This window comes from Carettochelys insculpta, chromosome 23 (assembly GCF_033958435.1).
Source record: "Carettochelys insculpta isolate YL-2023 chromosome 23, ASM3395843v1, whole genome shotgun sequence".
NCBI lineage: Eukaryota > Metazoa > Chordata > Testudines > Carettochelyidae > Carettochelys > Carettochelys insculpta.
In genome coordinates this window covers 2,617,191-2,634,075 of record NC_134159.1, presented here as the reverse complement: position 1 = coordinate 2,634,075, position 16,885 = coordinate 2,617,191, and the positions used below count along the sequence as shown (strand labels likewise).

Below are 16,885 nucleotides of genomic sequence, written 5' to 3'. Positions count from 1 at the left end.
ACCCCACAGAGCCCAGTCCTGACAGGAAACAAGTGATTCCAGAAACTCCTTCCCTGGGTTTGTTCTCCTCATGGGAAGTTGCTTCCCCTAAGGTGAGGCCCCCAATGACTGAGCTGTGCGCACCAGTGACCAAGGGCATGGTTACAGGCCATAAGCCCGTGTGACATGCAGCTGCCAGGGATGTATGATGTGATTCAGGACACTAGTTTGACATTATAGAAAGAAGAGCTCTGCCTCTTGCCCACAGACCTTCTCCTTGGCTTCCAAGAGGCCCCTCGTGGGCTGTCTAAGGCAGTAATTCAAAGCACCACACTTCATCGTTCTCCTCCTTCCAAAGAGAGGAAGATGTGTTTTCACGTTTCTCTCTTCAGTCTCTCTGGCTGGCTTCCTGGGGACTGTTCTGCGCTTTGGCAAGGGTTTCTGTTATGTCACTGACCTGGCTGGACTCCTTCAGCCACAGATCTGGTGCTACAGTGAGGTCTCCGAAGGCACCACGCAGGCAGGGCATTTGGAAAGCCGGTTTTGTGTGATCAGAGGTGAGGCCATCCTGGCATAGAGTAGGTCCATGGGACAATGGCAGTCTGACTGTGCTGCAGCCAGCAGTGGTGGGTTTCTAGGCTGTGGATGGGGCCAGGGGAATATTCATGTATGGAGCACCCCTGAACGGCACCAAGGGAGGGATGCGTAGATGTGGCCAGCAGAGGTAGAAGCCTGTGGCTGGTCTCAGTTGGGGCGGGAGTTGCTCTGGGTATTGTGGACGGTGTCTCCCAGCCTGTGTCTCTTGTGCATCAGGTTAGCAGCTCCTCTCTCGGTGAGGGAGGCACTTCACTTGCTCAGGGTGCTCCTCATCTTATCTTCTTAGACAGTCATAACTCTGTGTCTGGGAAGCCTCTTATCAGGCGCATCTCCTTGGAACACTTTGAAAGGGCTGCGTCCCGCTTGTCTCCCGGCACAGCTTTGAATTCGAACTCTCCAGCGCCTGGAGAAGTTTGCTGAGCTAGAAGGAACATTGGGTCTTTTCTCCTCTCCCATGTGCTAAACAGTGTTGCCTCGCGTGCCAAACAGGGCTGCTCCGACAGCTGCTTCACCTGCGCCAGCCGCTTTCTCTGGCCAGCTCGGCTGTATTCAGACCAGTTGCTGAAGCATCACTGATGCTGGCTGCACGGCTGGGGGAAGAGTTAATTCAGAGGGTTTTTCTAAGTCACTAGGAGGTGCCCAACACACTGTGTGAGAGCATGGCCTAAATACAGGCAAAGGAGAACATTTTCCTGGGGTGGTGTAGGAGCAGGAGTTCCATACCCAGCTTTGTGGCCTTGGCATAGGGGAGAAAACCAGGGTGCAGACATCTGGCATGGAGGTGGTGCTCCAGTTAGAAGCCAGTTTTCCTGACTCTTGTGCCTGTGCCTTCTCCACCAATCTGCACACTCATTGCGCGAGTGTCATACCTGCGCTGTGGCTCTGTGTGTCTGTAAAACAGGAATAATTCTTCCTGACCTCAGGGCCGTGGGAGGTGGGGGTTCCAGGGAAGCTTATGTCTCTTCAGAAGTGATGCCGTATCTGCTGTCATCTTCTTGAAACAGCAGTCAGCATTGCATGGGAATAGCAGACGTCCCTCCCAGCACTGTAGCCTGCTAAAGACGTCACAGGATGCTGGCTTGGTGGGAGGAGGCGAGGCTCTGACAAAGGCAGCAATGCTAGGTTTGGCGGCTGGAGAATTTCTAAGTTGATAATACGCATTAAGGAGCTACTGAGCCACTTCTACAGAAGCAAGGAACTGTCTTTGGAAGAAGGCACATTCTTGCACAGGAGCTTTAGCTGAGGTTATGGTTGTAAAAGAGTGACTGGCAGCAAAGCACTGCACATGTTCCTGTGTCTCATTAGCTTCCTATTGAAAGCATGTCTTCGAATTCTTCTGGCCAGCTGCTGTTTCCTGGGTGCCTTTAAACTGCCTATCCAAGCACTGAATGGTACTCAGGACTTCCCCCCACACTTGTTGATACATATTTAGTCCCAACTCCCGTTTCAGGGATTTTAACTTGTCTGGAACTCTGCCCTAAGCTGTGGGAGCCCCGTACCACGAAAGGAAATGCAGCACTTTCCTGGCAACGCCATCTCAAGCATGGTAGCTGGAGCCAGGAGCTGCAGACTGGAGAGCGCTGAGGTTAGCTGCCCGAGGGGGTGCCTGGCTGAATCTGCTCTGGTAGGCACACAGGTGCAGAGGGTCTGGGATTAGTCAGATTCCTGTGTGGATCATATACCCACATACCGAGCTACTTAGAAGTCATGGCTGAGCAGATCCAAATGTTAGGGCAAGAGAATGGGCATAGGGATGAGGGTAAAATAACGGTCCTTCAGGAAGCAGGTAACTCCCTCCCCTTCCTGGGCTGAGCAGAGCTGGGATCATCAGAACCCACCATCCTGAGTCCAAGAGCAGGTGTTCACCCTTCTCTCCTGAGCGTGGGGGAGCCCAGGGAGCGGCCGTGGGGTCACGCTTTGGACACCTGTGGTAACATTAGGGTCAGTCCATCCCATCCCCACTTGGGGAGTAAGCCCACCGCCTGCCGGGATCTCCGGAGAGGGGATGGGCCTGGAGCAAGGCAGGGGGAAACGTCGCTGTACGTCTGGGTCGCGGGGGTGTGCAACCCTTCCCCAAACGCTGTCACCGAGCCGTCCCTGAGCCAGGCCGTGACACAGCCTCCGTGCAGCCTGTGGGGCCCAGGGTGGGCAGGAAGCAAAGGCAGCTGCCTTCTCAGGCTGATGAGCCCATGAGGCTGGGTTTGTGTCGGGGAACCTGGAAGGGGCCAGTATCAAGGTGCTTTGCCCATGATGGGCTCCTGGCCGCAGCCTGCCCCTTCATGTCCACTGGAATCGGAGTGGTGAAAGACCCAGCAGCTCTGCCATCACCACCAGCACCCCCAGGGCTGGAACCCCCCACAAAGGTGGGTCTGGCAGCCCCCGCCCCCACCACCACCATCCCCAGGGCTGGAACCCCCAACAAAGGTGCGTCTGGCAGCCCCCAATCACCACCCCCAGGGCTGGAACCCCCCCCCACGAAGGTGGGTCTGGCAGCCCCTGCCCCCACCACCGCCCCCAGGGCTGGAACCCCTCCAAGAAGGTGGGTCTGGCAGCCCCTGCCCCCACCACCGCCCCCAGGGCTGGAACCCCCCCAAGAAGGTGGGTCTGGCAGCCCCTGCCCCCACCACTGCCCCCAGGGCTGGAACCCCCCAAGAAGGTGGGTCTGGCAGCCCCCAACCACCACCCCCAGGGCTGGAACCCTCCCACAGAGGTGGGTTTGGCAGCCCCTGCCCCCCCACCACCCCCAGGGCTGGAACCCCCCGCGAAGGTGGGTCTGGCAACCCACAACCACCACCCCCAGGGCTGGAACCTCCCACAAAGGTGGGTCTGGCAGCCCCCCCACCATCCCCAGGGCTGGATCCCCTTGCGAGGGTGGCAGGGGAGCTAAAAGCAGGACTGGGGAGGGAAGTGGTTTGCGGGCAATGGCTGTCGTGAGGAGAACACAGCCGGCGCTGAGGGAGCAGTGTGGCAGCTGCTGCTGGCAGGCGAGCTCCTGCACTGATTGCTTTGGCTGACTCGAGAGACCTCTGGCTTTTCCTAGTTGCACTCGGATGTGCTGGTGCTCGGGAGACCTGACAGGGCATATTCAGAACATGCTGAGAATATCCCCCTCCATGCCAGGCAGCAGAGCGGAGATGTCGAGCAGCCGCCCTGCTGAGAGGTGGGGAAAAGCCTTCCAGGCTGTGTCCGGGCACAGGGGCCACGTTCTCCCCCTGGCGTTAGTCACGTCTGGCCCGACGCAGAAAGGCCGTTCTGCCGCATCGTCGGAGCCAGCCCGAGGATGCAGAGGGACGCAGTCAGGCGCCTGCTTCCAGCTCTCGGGAGGAAGGAGGAGGGGAGGGTGGCTTGTGTCTTCATCCAGGAAGGGAGGGAGGTGGTGGAGACCTCACCAGCCTCACAGGTTGTCACTACCCGGGCCAGGGGTCTTCTGGTCTCAGGGCTTTGGGGGTCTGCACCAAGGCTGTCCCGGAATCCGCGCAGCTGCCGGGGAGGGGACGGAAGGGGCAGCCTTTCCCGGGCAGAGGCGGGGACGGTTCTGGCTCCTGCCCAACAAGCAGCTCTGACCGCTTTTGGCGGGTGTGCTGACAGGTACCTGGCAAAGCTGTCCTCGGTGGGGAGCATCTCGGAGGAGGAGACCTGCGAGAAGCTGAAAGGGTTAATCCAGCGCCAAGTGCAGATCTGCAAGAGGAACTTGGAGGTGATGGACTCGGTGCGCCGGGGAGCCCAGCTGGCCATCGAGGAGTGTCAGCACCAGTTCCGCAGCCGGCGCTGGAACTGCTCCACGCTGGACACCCTGCCTGTCTTCGGCAAGGTGGTGACGCAAGGTGAGAGGTCCCCTCCTCCCGGGGGTGGGAAAGGGAGAGAACGTAAGGGGAGCTAACGAGTGTCCAGCTGGGGCCGGAGCAGTGGCACAGCTCGGGGCAAGGGCAGCCCTCTGTCGGCTCCGGCAGGGCGCGCGTGGGCATTGCAGCGTCAGAGCTGCCCAAGGCCGTCCTTTCTCTTCAGCCCCGAATCCTACTGCTCCCTGCCCTGCACCCGTGTTATGGGGGGCAACGTGTTTGCTCTCCCAGGAGAAGGACACGCAAGAGGCAACGCCTCCGTTTCGCCGCAGGTTGGAGGCAGCAAGCAGCCGCCACAGGGACTGCCAAGTAGTGCAGCCATGGTGCTCCGGTGCAGGCCCTGTTTGCAGCTCCTGGACTGGCTCCGATGGCTGTGGAGGATGTAGGCGGGAGGGTCCTAATGCATGTTACCGCCTGGTCCTGCAGCTCCCCTACATGCACCCGAACGGGTGGGTTTGCTGGGGCATTTTTTAAGCTTGCCCAGTTCCTGAGCAACTGTCTGCATTGCTGTGGTGAACCCCCATCCCCTGCCTGGTGCTGCAGATCCTGGCTGCAGGTCAGAGCACAGGGCTGGAGGCTGAGCTCTGTTGTGCAGGGGGTGTGAGCTGGAACTGGCCCTGTAAAGCTACTTGAGTAGCTCTGCAGCTGTATCTGCCTCACCAAGAAGCTTCCTCTTGCCAGGGCGCGGAGCGCCAGTGGGTACTTCAGCTCTTTGGGCTCTTCTCTGGTCCGTGAATCGGCCATAAGGTAGACCTGTCAGCAGGTGCAGCTGGGCCCTTTATGACTCCGGAGTGAGGAGGGCTGGGGTGAGCCCTGGGGAGGTTGCCGTCTGCTGCCTGAGAGCAGAAAGAACCTCACGGCTCTCCGGCACAGCAGCTAGGGAGGCCCAGAGCCATCTATCTTAATGAAGTTCTCTCCAGCCCAACCTCTGGGAGCATTGTGTGACTCCATGGCAACGCTGTGCCCGTAAAGCAGGGAGGGGGTAAACCGTAGGGCTGAGGGACTAGAGCAGAGAGGAGGGAGGCATGTCCGTATCGAGGCGCAGGAGCAGAGCACCGGGGGTGGCAGGGCAGGAGACGGCCAGGACCATAGGCACGGATTAGGGGTCCTGCACCCCAACTCTGCCCCCTCTCCCAAGGCCCAGCCTCACCGTACCTCTTCCTGGCCCCTCTCCCATGCGCTGTGCTCTCCACTGTTCCCTGGGCCGCGCAGCAGCAGCTTGGCAGTGCCCCAGTTAGCTGTAGCTGGTGGAAATGAGCACCCCAGTGCCTGGGACCAGGACTAGAGCAGCAGGGGGTTGCGTAGCTGCGCTGCGGCTGAGCTCGGGATGAGTGGTGAGCTCTGGCCAGGGCTGCCTGACAGGGCCTGTTTCCAGAGCCTTGTGGCCCTTTCCTGAGGGCAGGTCTAGTGTCGATGGCCAAGGGAGGTGCAGTGACTTCCCCTTGCTCAGATGTCCCTCTCCTGGCCCACAGGCTCCCAGAGGCATCTCCAGTGTCCCCCTTCCCTCGGGGGATTGCTCTGTGGGTTAGATTAGCTCCTGGCGTCCTCTTCTCTGAGGTGGCTCCTGCTGTCCCCTGGTCTCGGAAGCTCCAGGCTCTCTCTGCTCCGAGGTACCAGGACCGGGGGCCCAGCCTCCCCCAGTCAAGCCTCAGCTCCTTGTTTGACTTTGCTTGCCACGGCCTGGGGGTGAAGGTTTGTGCCTGTGAAGGTTCAGGACTGGAAATACCAGAAATACCAGAAACTGAAGTCGTCTCTTTCTAGACAGCCACAGAACAAACCAACCAACATGATCCTACTATTAACCTCGATTAACTTGGAGGTGATTCAGTCCCATGCTGGCTGGGCACTAACCAGCCACTGCTGCGCAGGCCAGCTTGCTGCCTGCGACCACCAAAGTAGCTCCCCTTAGTGGGAGCAGTCAGTTGCGAGCCAGGGCTTGAGAGGTGCAGGGCAAGCCTCTGTCCACGAGAAGTGTATTCCAGCTGCCATGGAAGTGACCCTGGGCCTCCTGCCCCAAGCGTCCGAGTAGCATCGCCGGGACTTTAAATGCAGATCCCTTCAGCCTACGGGACATGTTGTGAGACAGAGGGGCCTGTTATGTTCTGGCTGCCTTGGCTTCGGAGCGCGACAGGAGCCAGGGAATTGTGTGTTTGCAAGACTTAATTGACAACCGCAAACCCACAGTCATCGCACACAAGCAGAGAGACACTATCAGTGGGAGTGAAAGGCCACAGAGCCCTTGCACACCTCAGACATGCACCTTTCCGGGGGCAGGAGCGGAAGCTCCCTCTTCTGTGACTGCTTTCACACAGGCCTGTCTCTGCTGGCACAGGCAAGCAGCCAGCAGCAACCTGGCCATGTGGCCTGCTTGTTTGCTTTCTCCCCCGCTAGAGGTTTGACGTTCCCAAATAACTGCTTCCTCGAAGTGCGGGAACCATTCTGGTAACCGGAAAGAGCCGCGGGAAAGGGGCGCTGAGCCCAGAGGCGTGGGGTTGGGGCCTGGAGCAGAGCCACAGGAGGATTTTGCAAGTGGGTTTTTGGGACGGCGTGTGCAGGGATGCTGCTTAGCGCTGGTCGGGGGAAGGAAGCGTCTTAGGCTGCAGAGGCAGCTCCGGGTGGGGTTTGCTGGGTGTGGGTTCGGTCGGAGTGGAAGCGGTTTGGATGTGAGGGCTCGAGGAGAAGATGGAGTGGGGCTCTAGCTGAGATGCTCTGAGTGCAGGAACTGGGTGGGTAGGGGGTGGGCCTGCTGAGCTGGGCCTGTCTGGGGCTGGCTAGATCCTGCAGACCTACCTGCCCTAGGGTGCCTGTGTCCTATGAGCTGCTTCAGCCCAGCTCCCAGACCTTCCTGCGCAGCACAGGCCGGAAGGGGATTAGCGCAAAGCCGTTCTGGCTAGGAGCCCCTCTCCGGCAGGGGGTTCTCCACTCTTACAGAACTCCTGGGCCACAAGAGCTGGCTTTCTGCCAAAGCCAGGGCCAGCATTAGCACAGCAAATGGGACAATTAACCCTACCTCGCCGTGGGCCCCTTAGAGCTACGTTGCTTCAGCTTCCGCCTAGGGGGCGAGGTTTGGGTCCCTGGGCTTCTGCCCCACATGGCAGGGCTTTGACTTTCTGTCTAAAGCCAGCCCTGCTTGGCAGACCCCCTTTGAAACCTGCTCAGGGCCCCAGCCCCCTTGCTGAGGACTGCTGCTCTATGGTGCCTTCATGCCACAGGGGACTAGCTTTTCTGCCTCGTTACTTCTTTGTGCTCTTGGAGCACTGACGTGTCTCCGTCACGGCCCCAGGCTGCTAGCTAGGTGCTGCACTTCTGCGCTGGTCCTTAACGTCGGGGCAAATTGAGTCCTGGAGCTTCTGCAGGGCTGTCCGGGGGTGAGCCTGCTCGGGGCTGCTGGGGAGATGCTTGGGGGGTGGGGTGGGAGGGCGCCACGTGGCCTGCTCTGGGAGATTGGGTGCCAAGTGATGAAAAGATCTCTCACCATTTTAATTCCTGTGTCCCTTCTCTTTGATTCTCATGGTCAAGTTGAGCTGCTTGCAATGAGCTTCAGTTGCCTGGTTCCAACTGGCTACTAAGAAAAGTGAGCAGCTGCCTGCAGTTCAGTTCTGGGTCTGCGTCAGGGTTTCCAGCTGTTGGATTTCTGTGCAGGGCTTGGGCTTCAGGCATCAGTGAGCAGCAGTGTCCTGTGCTGGGTTTTGGGGCGAAGGGGTCTGAGCGGGGGGACGGGGGACGTCTGTGCCTCAGGTTTGGGGTGAGAGGGAAGACGTCGGCCAGCCCCGTCGGCATCTGTGGTTTAGTCCCAAAAATTCTCTCTGCTAGTTTCTGGAAAGTGTTTGTGGGAGGGGCGTGGGAGGGATTCAAGCTGTGGGGCGTATGTGTGGGAGAGTAGGACAGGAGCTTCTGGGAGGTTCTGCATGGGATGACAGGGGCTCAGGACCCCGAGCTCTCAGCGCTGGGCTCTGCACAGAGGGCTCATGGGGCAGCCGAGGGATTTCTGCAGCTCGGCCCAGGGAGGGGTATGCAGCTCATATCCCCTTGTGTGACATGGGATCTTCAGGTAAGCCCGAAGTACAAGTACCCTGCAGCCTCCTCTGCACCCCACGGCCACGTGAGGGGCGGAGGGGTCTGGACAGGCGGCACTGTCCGTGGGGCGCTTGCATGCCTGAGAGTGTGGTGGGTGCACCTCTGGTTGGCCGGGGAAGTGCCCTCTGTTGCGGTGCCTGTGTCTTTACCCACGAGGCCCCGCTGTTACTGTCATCCCAGGGACGCGGGAAGCAGCTTTTGTGTACGCCATTTCCTCGGCAGGCGTGGCCTTCGCAGTGACTCGGGCCTGCAGCAGCGGGGAGCTGGAGAAGTGTGGCTGTGATCGGACTGTGCACGGTGTCAGTCCGCAGGGTAAGTCCTCCAGGGACTGGAAGGGTGGAGGGGCTGGTTGCGCGAGGCCCTGCGGGCGCATGGCAGGCTCTCCCTATGTGCCCCTTTCTGGTGGGGAGGTCACACTTCAGCCATTCAGGCACATCGGCTCTCCCGGGCCACCACCTCGTTTTCAGATGACCTCGAGTGATTTTCTGCTGGGTGTGCCACTGCTCCAGGCCTGCCACGCTGCCGAACGCTGCGGGGGGGTCTGGTTAGCACATGCCACGGCTCTGCTTGGGTGCTCCGGGGGCGGGGGTGGGATCCAGCCCTGCAGGGTAAGCAGAGCACACGCGCTTCCTGCTAAGCCAGCATTCAGACAGAACTGCACAGCTAGCCACTTCCATGAGAATCCAGGGACCAGAGGGACTTCAGGGAAGGCCACAGCCCACCGGGCGGCATGGCAGGCAGGCCAGCCACAGGCGGGGTAAAGATCATCCATCATCCTTGTGCCACAGGTGTACAACGTCAGAGGTCGCCTCGGAGCGATTGTTTGCCTGTGGGGCTCTTTGCAGGTGCATTGGTAATTCCCCGCCCCCAGGTGTGCATAGATGGCCAAGTTCTAGTGGGGGAGCCAGTCTTCGCAGTGGCAGCTCTGGTCCAGGAAGCCTCCTCAGTAGACACTGAAGGCAGGAGGTGAGGGCAGCTGTCCAGTGTGACCTCAAAGGGAAACAGGCCCTTGGTGGGAGGACCCAGAAGCGGCCAGCTCCTCCATAGCGAGACGGTGGGGACTGGAGGAGAGGGCGGGCCGCAGAACTGACAGATTGCCCTTTCCTGCTGCTCTGCCGCAGCCTGATTTCTGCTGCCAACCCCTGCTGTGCTTTAGGCTTCCAGTGGTCTGGCTGTTCCGATAACATCGCCTACGGCGTGGCCTTCTCACAGTCTTTCGTTGATGTCCGAGAGAGAAGCAAAGGTGCCTCCTCCAGCAGGGCGCTCATGAACCTCCACAATAATGAGGCTGGGAGGAAGGTAATCGCTCCTCAGAACACCAGGGCAGCTTCCAGTCTCGGCTTGTGGTTGCTGCCCAAACTCCAGTCCCCTTCATCCCCTGTGCGAACGGCTCCTGCACACCAGTGCTCACTGCCCTGTCCTCTCACCTCCAGGAGGCAGAGGCCGAGCCCACCCACTTGCATCACATTCCCTGGTCTTGCTGCGCTGCATGGTGTGCTCGGGAGTGGGCGCACCTGCCTCAGGCAGCCGGCCGATAGCTCTCTCTCTGCTTGCGTGCTCTTTCAGGCGATCCTGACCAACATGCGGGTGGAGTGTAAATGCCACGGGGTGTCGGGCTCCTGCGAGGTGAAGACCTGCTGGAAAGCGATGCCACCTTTCCGCAAAGTGGGCAACGTGCTAAAGGAGAAATTCGACGGGGCGACAGAGGTGGAGCAGAGGAAGATCGGCTCTACTAAAGTCCTGGTGCCGAAAAACTCTCAGTTCAAACCACACACGGACGAGGACTTGGTCTACCTGGACTCCAGCCCGGACTTCTGTGACCACGACCTAAAGAATGGGGTCCTGGGGACCAGCGGCAGGCAGTGCAACAAGACTTCCAAGGCGATCGATGGCTGTGAGCTGATGTGCTGTGGAAGGGGCTTTCACACCGACCAAGTGGAAGTGGTGGAAAGGTGCAGCTGCAAGTTCCACTGGTGCTGCTTTGTCAAATGTAAACAGTGCCACCGAGTGGTGGAAATGCACGCGTGCCGATGATGCTGGGATGGTCGCTCCCATCCGGCCCCTCTCTAAGTGCCCCTTCTCTCCCCGCCCGGCGCCCCAGGGCGGGAGGAGGTGACCCAGACACGTCCAGGGGAGGCTTGCGCAAAGACGAGGCGTGCAAGAGAAAGCTATTTAAAGTTCCCAACATGAGTGGTGTATTTCTGCCTGATTTATTTATTGCCGAAGCCAGAGGCCTCCCGAGCCGCGTGTGCTGGTGGGGTCACGCGTGCACTCCCTGCTGCTGCAGGCCGGGGCCAGGCAAAGGACCTTCGTGGTGCCAGCCCCCAAGCACCTGCCTCCATCAGACAGGCTCCCCCAGACTGACCGACAGGGCGTTTCAAGTGGTGTAGATTTTAAACTGAAACCACACCTAGCGTTAGGCACTTTTATATTGGTGTTTTATATCACAAGCCACTTCAGACTGAAAGCAAGCCAGAGGCCCGGCCTGAGGTGCCAGGAGCCTTTGTTCTCCTGCTGGCTTATTCTGTACCATATGCTGGTAGAAGAGAGGGGACAGAGCCAGGAGTACCCCCAGCTGCCCTGGGTATTGCGCTGTCGCCAGGACCGACCTCTGCTGCTGATGTGCTGAGACCAGCGGATGCTGCAGGCCACAGATCTTCGTGCAGACGTTAAAATGTCAGGAAGGACAAAACCAGAGCTACGGTTCCCAGGCGCCTGCCTTCCCTTCCAGTTGTTCTGCGGTTGGGTTCTCCCATTGGGGCTAAGCCACTGGAAGGGGTGAGGGCAACTGTCTGCACAGGAGTCAGCGGAACAGAGACCCAGCTGCACAGAAGCTACTTCATCAAAGGGGGAAGCTGTTTCGCTAACAGCCCCGCCAGAGCCAGGCGCGAAGGTGCTGAAATGAGGGCCCGAGATGTGCACGTGAGGGTGGTGTCCATCGCCCCGTCACCCTGCTTCCAAGGGCCAATAGCTGCTCTCATTGTTCAGTGCCACCGCCGGGGAGCCTGAAGGCTTGGGCAGCTCTCCCCGCTCCCCTCTGATGCCTCTTGTGGTTGCATCTTCTTGCTTAGAAATAAAAGAAAAACTAATTGTGCTGATGAGTAAGTCTGTGAGCACTTCCCAGGCCCCCGCACCCCTCCACAGCCTTCTCCCCTAGTAAATTCCTGAGCCCAGCATCTCCAGCACGGTCACTGAGGCCTCGCAGCTTTCCCGTCCGGACTGCAACCTTAGTGTCTACTGATTTCAGAGGGAAGAGCGCCTCTGCCTGCCAGGCCCACCCACAACCTCCACCCTGCCTCTGCCTTGGGCTGCCTCTGCCTTACCACAGCTTTTGCCTCACAGCGGGCTCCTGCCCCAGCCCCAGCCTTCGAACTACCCTGGGCTCCTCTCTCCACACTGTGTCCCAGCAAAGCTCTCACCACTCAGGGCTCTGCGCATCCTCCACAGCCTCAGAACCACTGAGGGCCCCTAGCCCTACCCCAGCCGTTACTGCATGGGCCCTGGTCTGAGCCCAGTGGGGCCAGCCTCCCTCTGCTGATCCTGCCAGGGAAGTTTGCCCCACACCTCTGAGAGGCCCCAGGCAGCTTATCCTGAAGCTCACTTGTGTCTCCTGGGGTCACTTGAGTTGCAGCAGAGAAGCTGCAGCCTAGGTCAATTGTAGGCAAAGGGAACATTATACCTCCCTGGTTCTGCAGGAGTGGCCAGGACCCAGCTAGGTGGGAGCAGTTCCCAGGGCTGCTGCTGCATTCCTCTCCCAATAAATGCTCTTCCTCTGTGCTGAGGGCTGCACCAGGGGAAGATGCAGCCCAGCTGCATAGGGGCTGTTCTCTGGGGCCAGTCTCTATCCATTTCCATGTCCAGAGCAGCTAATGGGGCTTTACAGGGGCAGAATCTGCCCCCAGCCATTTAGCAAGAAGCCAGCTGAGGCTCAGTTTTCCCATTTGCTGCACCTGAATCAGCATCGATACCAGGCTCCAGGGTCTCGAGACCCGGCCTCCCCTTCGCTCGCCACATCTCTGCTACCCAAGGGGCCTGCTTCCCAGGCTACCCTCGTGCCCTTGGACATGCCCAGAGCTGTGGCCATTCTAAGCCTTTGGCTTGGAGGAGGGCAGAGATTCTCCCGGGGGCGGGGGGGAGCGTTGCCTGGGTACTACATGCATAGTGGCCCGCGGCTGCAGTCCGAGACACAGGCACTGCAGGGCACTGGGGGGCACTTTCAGTGGCAACCATTTGTTTGACAAACACCGTCATTAAACGAGCGCCCTGCCCACACCAGCAGGCTCAGCTTTTCTTAAGGCAGAGACCTGAGACCACCTCCCCACTCTCGCCTTCTCCTGGCAGCCAGGGGGCTAATGCACTGTTCAGCTGTGCTCACGCACCTTCCGCCCAGGCTCAGGGCTGGACCGAGCCCTGTAACCAGTGGGGCATGGAGGGGAGGCAGCCTGTGAACCAGCACCCCCCTCCCTTAGCGAAGTGCAGGGCGAGAAGGTGAGGGAGGCAGAGGAATCCCCTGCCTCCAGCTGGGAGACATTTGTTCCAGACGGAAGCAGGATCCTGCCCCTGGCTCACAACTCCCCTGCTCTCACTGAGAGGAGCCCTGGACCAGTGCTGCCAGCCCACCACCTCCATGGAGTGTGGCCAACCGCGTCATCCCCAGTCCAGAAAAGCGCAGGCTCTTCGGCTTGGCCTCTGTCGGTTCTCCTAGGGCCAGGGGTTCAGTGCTACATCCAGACAGACCTTAGGCCTATATATATATATATATATATCTACACATTATGTCGTCGTCGTCGTCTTCTTCCTCTCAGAGAAGAGGCGAAGGGAAAGGTTAGTGGGAAATGCAGCCATACGTTCCATCCCATCTGGGCCGTGGCAGTGATGGGCTGGGGGAGTGTCTAGGCGTTGGAAGGCCTCCAGCCGCTGTCCGGCTGGAACGCTTCTGACAGCTGTCTCAGCGCAGCAGCAGATGCGCCTCCAGAGAGGGAGCTGAGTGCCCAGAGCAGGCCCCAGCTCACCCTGCACTTTCCGTGCAGCGTGGGACAAGAGAGGATCCCACGGAGCGAAGCCCCAACGTGGGGCAGAACGCTCCTCCCCCTCCAGCTGCCCCCTCTGTAGCCTCGGGTCTGGTCTTGTCACAGCTAATTACCTCGGTGCCCTGCAGAAGGGCCAAGCGGCAGACAGCAGCTCCGTTCCCACCTGCTGCCCGGCAGTGCAGGCTGCCTAGAGGTAAAGAGGAAACTTCCGCCAGGGGACTAAAGCCCCTTCCCACCTGGGATGCAGCATCTCTTGCCTCAGTTCCTTCGCTCTGATCTAAACAGGTGCTGTTATCCACTGTCCTGCTCTGCCCTGCCCTGTGGGAGTGGTTTCTGATTTGCGCCACCTTGGTTTGCCTGTGCTCTGATATTCAGTCACCTCCTGGAGGTATCGGCGCTTTAACTCCCGTGTCAAGCTGCTGGCTTCCCAGGCTGAGTTTGCTGGGCTCCAGAGCGTTAAGGCTGTGAGTTCTCAAGTGCCTGAAGATTCTTTGTGCTGTTTTCCAGCAAATGCAGTGGGGGGCCACTGACCTCAGGCCGTTGGCCAAGTTTTCTGCTGGTTGTCCAGCTAGGCTGAGGGCCAAAGCTGAACGAGACAATCCAGATCAGTGTGGAGATAATCTCTCTGCACGGGGTTTTTTTTCAAACTGCGATGAAAGCTGATCCCTGGAAATGTCACCCCCAAGTCCCCTGGCTCCGCAGCTCTCTGGCGCTTCTCACAATTGTACGTGTCAGCACCAGCACAGCAAAGGTGCCTTTTTCTGGTTTTGCTTATCTATTAAATGGTGATTTTGTGCTAAATTAGTGCAGGATCTCCCCCACCCCACACACCCCCCTCTGCAATGGAGCTGCTATTTCAAATCAGGGAGCTCTGCAAACAGCCCTTCCTTCCTGGACCGCCTGCATTTAGAAGGGGAAAAAGGTGTGGGGTGAGGTTTTGGTGCCCATTGAAATGCCTGGGGGTGGGCGGGCTCTGCACCGGTCGCCTGATAAGCATCCCTGGGAGAAGCTGCATGTTCGGGGGGCTGGGAGGGTCCTGAGTTCCAGGCTGTTGGCTTTCTCCCATCACTGATGTCCCACCACGGCCTCTCATCCGTGCTGACTGTGTACACAAGTGTGCTTGCATCCTTCCTGTTACCTGAGCCCCCTGCGTGCTCTACAAAGCCGGGGATTAGCCCGGCTTTAGCGGGAGAAACTGAGGCACGGGGCAGCAGTGACTGGGCCAGTCAGTCTTTACTGCACTTAGGAACTGAATCCAGTCATCCTGTGTATCTCCTTCGTTCCCTGCCCACACATGCGTACAGCTCAGTAACTCCATGCTGACGTGTGGTTGGGAGCACGGGGATGACGATCAGTTCAGGCCTGTACGGTCCAGCAGTCTCAGCCCACAGACCATGAGCACAGCTGCTGCTTTGCAGGTTCTGTGCCCTGCTCCACTCCCACTGTGCTGTGCAGCCAGGCCAGGGAGCCGGAAAGCCAGGCCAGCCGGCTGCTAGGGTCCCAGCTGGGGAGTCAGGCTAGAGCTTTGACGTCTCCAGCCCTTGGGGTAGGAGACGTTGGGCTGGAGAGGTGGGTGGTAGTTGCTCAAGTGCCTGGTGGCTTAGTTCTCTCCACCTGATGCACTGTCTCTTGCTGCTCTCATTTGTCCTGGGGCAGAGATTCAAAGCTGTTGCTAGTTCTCCACTTCTCCTCCTTTCCCCTTCCCCTGGGATGCCCTGGGTGGCTGGGGGAGAGGGAAACCAGCCCCATGCAAGAGGCTTTCCTAGATCACCAGAGCCACTTAAGCTGAAATCCAGCTCTCCTGGGCCAAGGAGCAGCCAGAGCTGAGCTTCTCCCTGCGCTGCAGATGAGGCCCCGGGGTGGTGCTGAGCAGGGAAAGGGCAGCAGCTGTTCTAGGCACGCCTGAGCTGCAGGGGAGGTTGGTTTTGAGGACGTGTCCTCGGCTTCTTCCTGCACTAACAGGGCTGTCAAGCTGCTGAGCAAGCCAGGGAAGCACAGCTGATTCCCACACAGCTCAGGGGCTGTGCTCTCACTTCAGAATCCACCACCTGGAGGGCTGTGTGGAGGCCCAAGAGAACTGGCCCAAGGTGTTTCTGGTCCCTGGAGGCCCCAGGCCCATGCCGCACCTTCTCTGTCTGAGTGGCTGTGGCGCTCTTTGCTGGAAGCATTTGACACACAACCCTGGGCTGCTTTTGCCAGGCTATAGAACCAGCCCTGAGGCTGAGCCTTAGGGCCACCGGAAGCTGCCATCCCATGAGATCCTTCCACAGAGAGAACTAGCCCCAGAGCAGCATTCCTGCTCTACCTTTTCTTGCAGCTGCCTGGGCAACGGTGCGAATGAGTCCCCCTGCCCCCCGTGCGCTTTCTTTAGCCTCGCGTGGGTCTTGGCCACTTGTAGGGTGGGGCTGTCCATCAGGCCTCAGATTCTGAATATCACCACACTCAGCATCTCTGATTGACACGGTTACTTATGTACGTAATCCCGGAAAGGTGTCCACCCATGCTGCCCCAGCTGAGGTGTCTGTGTGTCCTGGGGCTGCAGCGAGAACCCACTTCCCATGTGTGTTCCCCATCCCTGGCCTAATGGCTGGGTTGATGGAGGATATCGGATGCTGCTTTTCCAAACTGTGTGGTGCTCTGACTATTATTTTTGAATTAGTGGGTCCTATTTTTATACTATATAATGGGCTGTAATTTTCCATCACATACTTGGAGTCACATTTTGGTGGCATTCACTATAAAAATGATTACTTCTTGCATTCTGGCATCTGTGTGTGGTTTGGGGTTTTTTTTTAAGCGTGACCATTTGTTGCAGAAATAGAACATCCAACCAGTGCAGATTCTGCAGGCAATGGCCTGAGGCTGCTCCTCCTTCACGGCTGCCATCTGCCTTTCCAAGCTGTCTCCTGACTCCTCTCTCCTCATTGAATCCCTCAGTTGGACCCACTTGACCGACCTTGTTCCCTCCCTTGCACAACATCCAGGAATCGCCTCCTTCCTACTTTCTTATCTCCTTCCTTCAAATGTGCTATTGCCTCCCGCCTGAAATCGTGACTCCCTTGGCTCCTATCTACTCGTGGCACTTGTATCGTCCCGAAGCAGCAGTTGTGCAGAAAAGGATCTGGGGATTACAATACATGAGAAGCTGGATATGTTGCCAAGAAGGCTAACAGCATATTGGGGTGCATTCGTAGAAGCATTGCCATCAGAACTAGGGAAGTGATTATTCCCCTCTGTTCAGCACTGGTGAAGCCACAGCTGGAATACTGTGTCCAGTTTTGGGCCCCACCCCGCCATTAAGGAAGGATGTGAACAAATTACGACAGGCCAGCGGAGTGCAGTGAAAATGATTAAGGGCCTGGG

General features: G+C 58.7%; 1 protein-coding gene across 1 annotated transcript in view; it reads left to right on the top strand.

The window, feature by feature from the left end:
• The window catches only part of WNT4 (Wnt family member 4), a 29,978-nt gene extending 18,392 nt beyond the window's left edge, over positions 1 to 11,586 (top strand). The window contains exons 2-5 of the mRNA XM_075018020.1: positions 4,165 to 4,400; positions 8,673 to 8,804; positions 9,649 to 9,791; positions 10,059 to 11,586. Coding sequence (XP_074874121.1) covers positions 4,165 to 4,400; positions 8,673 to 8,804; positions 9,649 to 9,791; positions 10,059 to 10,526 — 979 coding nt within the window. The 3' untranslated portion in view covers positions 10,527 to 11,586. The remainder of the gene's footprint in view (positions 1 to 4,164; positions 4,401 to 8,672; positions 8,805 to 9,648; positions 9,792 to 10,058) is intronic.
• The last annotated feature ends 5,299 nt before the right edge of the window (positions 11,587 to 16,885 follow it).